This window comes from Stigmatopora nigra, chromosome 20, assembly GCF_051989575.1.
Source record: "Stigmatopora nigra isolate UIUO_SnigA chromosome 20, RoL_Snig_1.1, whole genome shotgun sequence".
Lineage (NCBI taxonomy): Eukaryota > Metazoa > Chordata > Actinopteri > Syngnathiformes > Syngnathidae > Stigmatopora > Stigmatopora nigra.
The window spans coordinates 8,761,541-8,773,477 of NC_135527.1; the positions used below are offsets into that span (position 1 = coordinate 8,761,541).

The following is an 11,937-nucleotide window of genomic DNA, read 5'->3' on the forward strand; positions in this document are numbered from 1 at the left end:
CTAACGCTTTGTTTTGCCTTCTCTAGATTCACGCCCACTGCCCGACGTAGCCATGACCGGCAAATGCACCCGGGAATGCGACGAGTACGGCCACTCCGACTCCTGCTGGATGCCAGTCCGCACGTCGCCCGAGCGGCGGCCATCAAAGTCCACCACCACCCCCCAACAGCCAAAGCTTTCCACCTTCATGAGCGGCAACAACAGCAGTAGCAGCAGTAGCAGCAGCAGCCAAGATCAACCTGGCAGCCAAGAGACCCTCGCCATGGGCGCCATGGGCGCCATGGGCGCCGTAGCGGCCGTGGGGGCCGTGGCTAACGGCGACCACATCCTTGGCGACCGTAATCGCAACCTACTGGGTAAGAAAATGGCTTCCTCCCCGTCCTCCTACGAGGCCTTTGTCGGCTCCCCGTCTTACGGTTCGCCTCCGTACGGCTTGCCCGGGGGCGCCGAGGAGATGCTGAGCCACCCCGCCGAGGAAATCCCCATGGCGGCCACCGGGGAGTATAAACCCGCCTCTTGCGGTACTCTCACGCGAAGGGAGGTCTACCTGTGAAGCCGTCCCGTCCCTCGAGATCGGACTTGAACCAGTCCAAAGACTTTGACCAGATTAGTAAAAAAAGATGGTGGCCTTTTTCTTTTCTCCGAAGCGCTACTACTGGGATGTCAATCCGGCGAGTCGGGCTCTCGCTAAGCGCTCTGCTGCCTGATAGCCCGCCTGTACGATACCCCACTTGTTTTCCGTATAAACACACGCTACGTGCATGCACCCACCCATCTTTCACAAGGACTACAGTCAGAAACAAAGACTACAACAACAAGTAAAAAGACTTTTTCTAAGAGAACCGGGAACTTTACTTGGGAGGACTTTTACCGAGTCGTCCAAGGACTTTTGGACCAAAAAAGAAAGGCTGTCAAATCTCCTCTGAAAAGTACCCGCGTTGAAAAATTGTACAGAACAGCTTGGAACTGTATTTATTTTGGTTTTTGTGTTGTTTTTTTTTTAACCCTGCCCTTCGCTCTACGCTTCTCGGTGATAATCGAACATCTAGTCACGCTAACGACTAAATTTAACAGATATATTCCCAGTAAACCAGTTTGTGCAAGCCTAGAAGCGTACATGTACAGGCTAAAGGTAAATAGATCCGAAAAAGGGAAATCATTTGACCTTTTTTATTGTTTTACCGGTTTAAACGTGGGGTAGACTGAGCAATAATTATCATGGTGTCAACTTGGTACATCCATCCCGTGGTTTTTCATTTTTCAAATTCTTCCACGCCGGCATTCGTCGAATGTAAACGAAAAAAAATAGCAACGAATGATTGATTTTTTTTGTTGAGATTGGAATCCTTTACATTTTATTCCCAGATGTTGTACTTAAACATTCCACCGGGTGTTCGGGATTATTGTGAATAGCATTGACTAAAAAATAGCGCATTTTATTTGGGATTTTTTTGCTAATCCAGCCCTTTTGGAATTGATCGGAATTGCAATTTATGCATTCTGACTCTCTATAATCTGTAAGTACTACCTGTGGTCAGAAGACAGTGCTCCTATACTATATCAATTGTATACATGAGTAGTTACTTTTTTACTGCACGCTTTATGGAACTTACTTCGCTTAACGAGAAGGAAGAAGAAGAAGAAAAACTAGAAAAAAAGACAAGACGAAATGTACAAAAAATAGCCCTGTAACTTTGGAAATCCACCTTGTTGCTTGCTTACGTTATAACTAATGAAACATTAGCCGTGTAGTACAACTTAGTAGCCAACATGGGTTTCTCTTATTTTTGGGTATTTTACAATATCGCCCTAAATTCGCCCGGCGTTTTTAAACGAGCGGGTCACTTTAATGATGGAGGGATTGCACTCCGATTTTTTTCAGGCTCTTTATCTTTAGCGCTTTTGAACAAAGACGGGAAAAAAAATGGTAGAGTGAATGCAAAATTGCAATTGTGCCTTTTTTATACCAATCGGTATGTTGTTTTTTTTCCAGGACGCGTGTCAGATGTCTTGAATTCATTCCCCACGTAAAGAAACGAGGTTCAAAAAGTTGGCAATCGGCGCCGGTACGAATGAATTATGGTTTGTGGTTCGTTGTTTCTGGTGCAATCACGTCAAATCTAGACCTTATTCTTATTTATATCCTAAAAATACACAGTACTTTACTCCTAAGTGCTGATAGGATGCAAAACGGCTAATGGGTACTAAAGGTTAGCACGCAATGGATCAAAACGATCACTTTTCATCAACTTATGCAGTTATTAGTCCAAAAAATGTATTTTCCCCCTTTATTAGCTAAGATAATTCTTCAGACTACAGACTCATCAATCACACTGACTGATATCGTATTTATATCCTAAAAATACACAGTACTTAACTCCTAAGTGCTGATACTTTGAGATAACGATGCAAAATGGCTACTGGGTGCAAAAAGTTAGCAAGCAACGAATCCAAACGACTCCAAACGACTCCAAACGACTCCAAACAACTCCAAACGACTCCAAACAACTCCAAACAACTCCCAACAACTCCAAACAACTCCAAACAACTCCAAACAACTCCAAACAACTCCAAACAACTCCAAACAACTCCAAACAACTCCCAAACAACTCCAAACAACTCCAAACAACTCCAAACAACTCCAAACAACTCCAAACAACTCCAAACAACCCCAAACAACTCCCAACAACACCAAACAACTCCAAACAACTCCAAACAACTCCCAACAACTCCAAACAACTCCAAACAACTCCCAACAACTCCAAACAACCACTCTCTCCATCAACTTATGCAGTTATTAGCCCCCAAAAAACATATTTTCCCCCTTTATTAGATGTAATAATTCTTCAGACTACCAACTTGTCAATCACACTGACCGATATCAATACCATATTCCGTTTAGCTCCCTTATAAAGTGACAAGGAAGCCAAAATGCATGAAAAAAAACGCTCTAGGATCGAATATAGAGACATAGAAAGGTAACGTGGTAGAAAATCTAAAAAAAAAACGTAAATAACGCAACGGTTCAACTCCACGCAACTCTCGTGTAACCAGATTTGTAATATTAACCATTGCTATTTGTCCTGCGACTTGGGAGGTTTTTAGCTAGAAACGAAGGAACCTTGACGTCTCACGGTTCAAAAAACGAGTCACTATGCACGCAGCTTGGCTGAACATGGCAACGTGTATCCAACGCAAGTCCACTTCTATTTATGAGATATTTTATGTACGTTCATTTGCTTTTGTACAGGTTTGTGTAAATAAAATCGCTTGCCATTTTGTCCCTGCAAAAATTAAAAATATAACATGGTAAAGATTCACTGTGTTTTGCTTCAAGTTTTGTTACTTTCTGTAAAATAAAATAGTTTTCTTTTTGCTACTGCAGGAAAATTACATTTAATATACCAAGAAATCTAATATTTATAACACGCAGAGCTAAAAAAGTTGACTGATTGGCTGTCATTTCCTTGTTTATTACTAATAAAATATCTTTAAATGAATTCTTAGCAGTTTTGCAATCCCGCAATAGAAATATTACCCTTATAAATTCTGACTTTCAAGATTTCCTTACAAAAATAACATGAGTTACATTAATCAGCTATTACTAGCAAGAGTTAACAGCCATTTTTTTAATCAGCACTTCTAAGAAATCATGTTTTTTTGATATGCTAACGTCAGTCATTTCCTTGCTTTGGAATAAGCAGCGGGTGGCCATGTTTTTAAGATGAGAAGGGAGGAGGGAATTAAAACAAATTAGAATTAATTTGAATGTTAATGTGTGGGCAATCAATGCAAATGATGTTTTTTTTGAATGAATAAAACAGTGAGTGAATCCGATAAATATAATTAAGGCGCAGAAATAGCTAGTGGCACAAATCGGTCACATGGAAACCACTAGCTAGCAAATAGCTACGAGGCTAAGTCCAAAACGGGGTCACATTTTTTTGCCCAAAACAAATCCCACCTACCCAAAACCTGATAAAACGGTAAAAATGTAAAGGCGCAGTGTAATCCCATTTTCAACCCGGGTCACCTTGAGTATCTAGCCACTGATAACGTTAGCCTAACGCTAGTCATTCTTCCATATTGACAGTTTTACTCCCTTTCCTTGGGCTACTCATGAATTTTCTGAAGGTGATCTATGTTTTTTTTGGTGTGTAAATCCAAGCCAGAGGCGAAAGACGCCAACAGGTTCGAAACGCCGCAAGACGCCGCCTGATATTTGCTTCCTATTGGGCTACTTTAGCTAGCCAAAGTATTTAATGAGAGCTGTACGTGACTGTAACATGTGTTCATACATAAACAAATACTACTGGCAAGTATAGATCCCTCTGTGATCTTTTCAACCAACCACAGGCGGCCGGTAAAATTGCAAACCGACACCACGCTGCAGGTGACACTTTGTTTATGAATAATACATGTTTAGGTATTTACATGAGATACAAACCTTGTTCGGAGTAGAATCTTTGGAGTAGAGAGAAATATACATGTTTATATGTGGTGTAAACTGGGTTTTTACATTAGAAATGGCTGCCAATGACGTTGAATGGGTGAGTCAAGACTTCAAAAAGTACAAGTAATGGAGAAAATAAGCTAGGGGTGGGCAAAGTTTTGGGACAGGGGGCCATATTGACTTTAAAAATTGGACAGATGGGTCAGCACATGATAGGATACATATAAAAAAGTGCCTCCGTTAAGAGTACATATGAAATATAAATAGAAAAAACGGACTAAAGTATTAACATACTCATCACTCATCATTAAAATAAGAAGTATAGAGTAAAGTAAGTAAAGGAATGTATTAGGAAATATTAAAATGTATACGATACGATATAAAAAAGTGCATCCGTTAACAGTACATATGAAACAAAGAGAAAAAACGACTTAAGTATTAACTTGCTCATCTCTCATCATCAAAGTATAAAGTATAGAGTAAAGTAAGTAAAGGAATGTATTAAAAAATACTAAAACGTCGTTTAAAAAACTATAAAACACCAAAAACAAATAAGAGTGGACACAGCTACTGCCACTTGTTTCCGTGTGTTGGCGCCATCTTGGGGTAAAAAAACATTTGGACAACATCAGCGGGCCGGTTTTAAGAGCCTAAAGAGCCAGATGTAGCCCGCGAGCCATAGTTTGTCTAAACTAAGCATTTTTTGGGGGTTACTGTACAAAAACATGGAAAAAACCTAATATAACTTCAATGTAAAACTGGCTAACCTTGCAAATCTACTTATTACGTACTTCTTGAGGCTCGTAGGCCATGTTGTCGACATGCCAATCGTCCGCCATTAATTCCAGACCCTCTACCGACTGTCTCCGTCCCTGGGTGAGGAAATGTGCTACGCTAATGAGGCCCTAGCGCTCCGTGGCTAACGTACCGACGTACGAGTGAAGCGCTGGTGGGGATTTGATGAAGCTGAACGGTCCTAATCCCCCGCACAAGACGAGGTATTTGTAAAAGTACTTTGCTCCCGTCCTCAGCTCTTTCAGCGCCACTGACATCAAATCATAGCTTTTATACTCATTCATTCACAAAATTGAAAGGACTACAAAGTGATCACGCCGCCTGAATCCTTTTCGCAGAGGGGGGCGGGGCCTCACAACATGTTTACGTGCGAGAATACGCGCTAGGCCTTCAACCTGGCGTACCAGATTGGCGTCTGCTGCCTCGCCAATCAGCTCGAGGCGGACCGAGACCGTGGCAGCCCACCCGTGAATTTGCGTGCAAATGGCGGCCAAACTCGCGACTGTTTCACCACCGCCTACGCTACAGACCGTCACAAAATTCAGCGCCCGTGCCATCACAGCAAAAATAAGAGCCGTCCCGAAAGAAGAGTGTGTAAAAGTGATTGACGAGTACAGGTTTACTTGCAACGGAATGGTGGACATTTGGAAGACATCTTGGGAAAGCCATAAATTGACTAAAAATTGACAGAAATAGCGTATTTTCACGACTATAAGGCGCACTTAAAAGTCTTAAATGGTCTCCAAAATAGACAGTGCGCCTTATAATCCAGTGCGCCTTATATATGGACCAAAACAGAACACCAAAAACGAAAAACCACCACTGTCGGATTTTAAAGAAACACAAACGCCTGAACTGAATACACAATACTGTTAAATATGCAGATCAGCCATCTTAGTTTACAACATCTTCCATCATATAGCTCCTCCCCCACTGTAAGATTTTATACAAAACATCAACAATGGCTGGCTCTAGAGGTGACTGTAAAGTAGTGAGTGCTTCATACCTGGAAGTCAATAACATTTACCGTATTTTCACCACTATAAGGCGCACTTAAGTCTTAAATTTTCTCCAAAATAGACAGGGCGCCTTATAATCCAGTGTGCCATATATATGGAATAAATGTCATTCATTGAGGGTGCGCCTTATAGTCGTGAAAATACGGTACATTCGGCCCTAGTCCTAGATGACATACATCATGAATCTTCCCCAAACAACAACTAATCCCCCATCTTGGAACTAACATAGTATTCATCCAGCACTAACAATAAATGTCCCCGCCATGATCGGAAATCCTCCGCAAGGAACACTGAAAAAACCATGGCGGCATGGTCTCCCAAATGACAAACATTCTTTGTCAAAGCATCATTTTGCCCACATCGTACCCGAGTGTCAATGTTTGTCTCCAGGCGTAACGCTACTCAATCTCCTTCCTAGAATGGGAACTATGTCCTCCGGCGCTACGTAATCTACTCCCGAGTCTCACGGCGGATGAGACGGACTCCCAGGGCGCCACATTCACTCGCTTATCTATCCCGCATGTGTGCTTTAACCACGGCACCACACGCGTACCGACCGGTACGAAATGATGACTGTTTGGCTTCCCGCTCCGGCACCCCCACCACCACCACCACTCCCTGGTCTCGGGGCATTCCGTGTTGAGCCGGCAATTAAGATTCCGCTCAGCCAGCCGGACCGGACCCCCGTACCGCCTCCTATGGCTCAATGGGGGAGACGGAGCCAAGCCGCTAGTGATAAATGACCCACATTGCTGTCAAAGTCCTTCCTGTGTAACCTGGACATTAATTACAGGCAATTGGTGGCTGGCCGTCATCAATATGGCGTTTTGCAACAGTCGGCCGTGTAATCTTTTATCGATAACTGGGCCAAACCGAGGTAAAATTGCTTTAATTTCGTCTAATTGTGGCTTAGACGAGGACGGAAAATCTCAAAAATGGCTTTTTTTCCTAGCACTTTCCACCAAATCATTATCTCTCAACAAAAACTTTGTGAAATATTATCCGGGTCTGTCAAGGCCCAGCCTTAAGACAAAAAAAGCTCCAAAAAACAGAGTCTCAATCTGTCAATCATAACTCCCGGGTAGAAATGTCAAGACGGAGAACATCTGCAAGAGAGTGTATTTCTGGAAAGATGAGCTGATACGTCACCCCCCAGCTAATCCGACTGGGGCTACGTTTGCGGCTACGAGCCAACAAATCCAATACACGGCAAATGTGACCTTTGATTCTTGGTGTTTACTGGCATTTAAATGTCTCCCTACAAAAAGGAACACCCTCTCCCGCAAAACACTGTCCGAAAAGTGCGCATTCGGCACCCTGACAATGAGACCCTGACAATAGTCCGACTAAGCAAAGTGACTTTGGCTTCAAACCATCTGTCCTGCCGCTTAACCTGCACCCCCACATCCATCCCAACTTCTCAGAGACAACACTCCCACTGTTAAATATCTAATTACTGTTTAATATCTAAGTAGTGTTTAATATCCAAGTACGGTTAAATATCCAATTACTGTTTAATATCCAAGTGTGACAAGGTGAAGTAAGTGAAGTTATAAATGAGTGCAGGTGTTAAGGTAAAAAGGGACTCACGCCGCTATGACGCGCGAAGCGTGCACGAAGTACGCAGAGTTGACGCGCGAAGCGTGCACGAAACACGCAGCTATGACGTAATGGGTACGCGCGAAATACGCAGCGATTACGTAATGGTCGTAGACCTGTGTATAGAATAAAAGCGGGGTTGTCAGATATTTAACTAAGTTGGCTTGAAAAACAACAAAGGACCTGTCTGATTATTTCACCCGTCTTTTAAAGGCGAATACAACTACCCCGTAAATTCAGGGGTACAACACAAGCACTGCTTAATATCCAAGTAGTGTTTAATATCTAAGTACAGTTTAATATCCAAGTAGTGTTTAATATCCAAGTAGTGTTTAATATCCAAGTAGTGTTTAATATCCATGTACTGTTTAATATCTAAGTAGTGTTTAATATGCAAGTACTGTTTAATATCCAAGTACTGTTTAAAATCCAAGTACTGTTTAATATCCAAGTACTGTTTAATATCTCAGTAGTGTTTAATATCCAAGTACTATTTAATATTTAATTACTGTTTAATATCTAAGTAGTGTTTAATATGCAAGTAGTGTCTAATATCTAAGTAGTGTTTAATATCCAAGTAGTGTTTAATATCCAAGTACGGTTTAATATCCAAGTACTGTTTAATATGCAAGTACTGTTTAATATCCAAGTACTGTTTAATATCCAAGTACTGTCGAAACCATCTCTCTAAATTATATTCATGAGAGTTTAATATCTAAGAGATAGAGTTTAATATCTAAGTACTGTTTAATATCCAAGTACATTTGACCTGGGACGAGTTGAGCATACAATTCAGATGTAGTAGAGAAGGGAGATATGGAAAACAAAACGGATTACTGCTCTCGAGGACCGGAGTTAGCCACCCACGAGTTAGTGAACTGCTCAGGCCGAAACTTTCTGGGTAGGAACTGCAAAGCGAATAGCGGCGGAGAACTAAATCAACCAGGAAGACCGTTGAAACATTTCTCCGATTCCAGATGCCAGACTGCAGCGTGGTATTATTCATTAAGACAAGTGAAACGTCGGGAGGCTACGAGTATATCTCCGAACGGGGCCGACCATATGTTTAGTGTCAATACGACTTCACGGTTGCCCATGTGGAAAATAGCTGCGGGCCACACAGCGCACACTCTCACGCGGTGGGCTGTTTAGATAAATCATCTTGAACGGTGAAACGCAAAGAAAACAGGGACAGTCGCCGCTAAAAATCATCCCTTTTTGTCAAAAAATGGGAAAATAAGGCTCGGAAAATCGTCACGGTCCGTTTAGAAGGAACTTGATGACTTGTTTTAGTTCCCTAATTGATCCGCTAGTTTTTCGGTTATGGTTATTTTTTGTTTGACGCCTAACTTGTTGGTTTTAACGCATTTTTTTGGACAAAACGGACCCTAGGATGAGAAAGACACCATTTGTGAAGAAGAAGACATGACGGAAATGTGTTAATTGGCTTGGCATTTGACAAAAGGAAGATTTGACTTGGTGTTAAAGTGAAAGCGCCGGTTATGGACGGGTGGAATTGAGTGGGTGGGTTTTTTGAAGGAAAATAGACAAGTGGTTTGGTTCCCTATAGAGTTAAAAGCTAGCGCCGGCATTCTCTCTCGATAACCCGCAGTTCGCATGGACTTACCACTTGAGGCGTCCTTGCTTCAGATGATTTTGTCTTGAAAACAGTTCCAAATATTTCCTCTAGGGGTTTTTTTTATCCTCTGGTGGTTTTTATCAAAATCCTTGGGCTGAATTTTCTAGAAGAGAAAAGAAAAACTTGAAATATTTGGGAATCAGATCAATTTAAACACTATTTTGTCATTTTTACCAGAAAATTAAAATAATTTGGGGTTATTTCTAGTATTTTTAAGTCCGGGTTTTAATGGCAGTTGAATATTTGGAATATCTGAACTGCAAGTACAACAGTTTGTGTTTTTTTATGACAAATGACTACTTGTAGACTATCTGGCTACCATGGAAACTACAGAAAATATCTAAAAATGTATATCAGCCTACTGCTGAGATGTCTAAAAAACAAATTCACATCAGACTACACACGGTTGAATTATTCCGGAATAGTGTAACGGTCATGGAAGCAAAGGATTGAAGCCTTGTTGTCTTCAATTTTCTACCAAACAATTCTACCATTGCTACATCTTTTGGATTAATGACTTGGAAATGAAAACACAGGACAAAAAACTTCATCTAGTATTTATTTTAGGGGTTTTTATAGGAACATCTCAATCATTTCCTTACCACTTTTTGATTCAGTGCACCTGTAAAAAAGTCCTGAGTGGAAACACAGGTAATTTATAAGTTCCAAAGGGAATTGGGCTAGTCCATTTTACTAATTGGAATAGGGGGGAATTAACCTGATTAAGATAATCCTTCTCTATCTATTCGTGTAGGAATAAATGTATGGTGTTGGGAAGGTATTTCTTTAAGGTGATTTATTGTAAAACAGTCTAAAAATGTTGCTTTAATTAATTATTTGGTGTTTTAAATGGTATTAACCACCTGCTATATGCACCCCTATGTTTTTTCAATAGTTTTGTCTATGTCCAACTGCACCAATGCAGATTTCTGCACAATAAAATGATGTAAAACCATCCTGTTTTTTGCCCAAAACCTCAATTTTTTGCAGTAACCTAATCAGGGTTCTATCACATCTAGGTGTTTTAAAGATTTAAATAAAAACTGGACGATTAAAGCAACTCTAGTGTCCAGATTTTAGCTCACAGTTCAGCAGAGAGCCATAAAAACCCATCAAAAGAGCCACATGTGGCTCCCGAGCCATAGATTTCCTACCCTTGCTATAAAAGATACAGAATTTTGCAATAAACCCACCTGGAACTGGACCATATTGCAAATTTTGTTGAAATAAACCCAAAAAAACGGTCACACCCAATGTTCTTGGCCCGGATAGTGTTATGTTACTCGCTACCACAGCACATAACGTGCCAATACTCTAAGCTATCTTTAAACCAAGTTAATGGCAGGCGGTTTTGTTCAACCAGTCAATTCCCAATCATTTTTGACTGTCCACTTAGGACCAGTGCGGCCTTCACCTTCCCCAGTGGAGGTGGGCTAGCGCCATTTGCTTAATTGTGTTGTCGCGCCAGTGGGGTCCCACCCTACAATGACACCAATCCCCCCCAACCCCTCCCCGTCGCGTTCTCCTGAGCGGTCGCCGGAAAAAGAGCTTATTAAAGCCGCCATCAAAAGGTTTAAGTCAAAACGGGGTGACTTCTACGCGGGTGTGTTCTTTACAAACAACCCGAATTTCGCTAATTCTTGACAATAGGTAAAGTCTGTTCATTAAAACGTAAATAACATCAAACGATTACATTTTACACAGTCTTAAAACGAATCCAGCACCCCCAAACGAGAATCCTAGTCTTACCCTTGTAATCATGGGTAAAGACGAGTGTGTTTGTTGTCTCCAGATGATTGTAGAAAAATCAAATACAGCCGACAAGAAACACGCTGGGCTCCTATTTTCTTTTATCCAGGGTAAATACACGCTAATTACTATTTGTGTCCTCCACAACGTGTTTATGTGAGCTTTTAATCACTGTACTCGTCGTTTTCTTAGTAGGGGACCCCATGTTGAGATCCATTAGGGAACGTACGCCCCGATAAACCTCCTCACTCCAAAACCAAATGGCTTCTGGGTAAAAAAAAACTGCTGATCTGTCCGTAACTATCTCAATTTTGTTTGGTTTTATTTTTTAAACTTCTGTTCAAGTACATAAGTGAGTACTTTTGACTTCTCAACTCCGTAATGCTACTTTTGTCCACCGGGGTGTAAAAACAATGAGCTAAAAAATGATACTATGATTTGAAACATAGTCTCTGTAGAGCAATGCAATTTATTTTTTATGATTATTTTCATAAGACGGTAGCAAAGACATTCATACCAAATGGCCTGTGCCTAAAACAAAACAAAGAAGCGATAATACGACAAACTGGTTGTGTAACTTTGCCAGTTTTAAGCCAAAAAAAACCTCTCTTGCTGTTGATATGTTCCAGAGGGACTCTGTAGTAGTACTTATTACGAGGGCGGGTGGTAAAAGAGGACAAAAG

At 41.2% G+C, this 11,937-nt stretch overlaps 1 protein-coding gene across 6 annotated transcripts in view; it reads left to right on the forward strand.

Moving 5' to 3' along the window:
* pcdh7b (protocadherin 7b) overlaps positions 1-3,315 on the forward strand; it is a 64,350-nt gene extending 61,035 nt beyond the window's left edge. For 3 of the 6 annotated variants that reach the window (XM_077742151.1, XM_077742152.1, XM_077742149.1), the window contains exon 3: positions 27-3,315. In XM_077742151.1, the coding sequence (XP_077598277.1) occupies positions 27-553 (527 nt within the window). In that variant the 3' untranslated portion in view covers positions 554-3,315. The remainder of the gene's footprint in view (positions 1-26) is intronic. The other 3 variants (XM_077742153.1, XM_077742154.1, XM_077742155.1) reach the window with 2 other exon arrangements.
* The last annotated feature ends 8,622 nt before the right edge of the window (positions 3,316-11,937 follow it).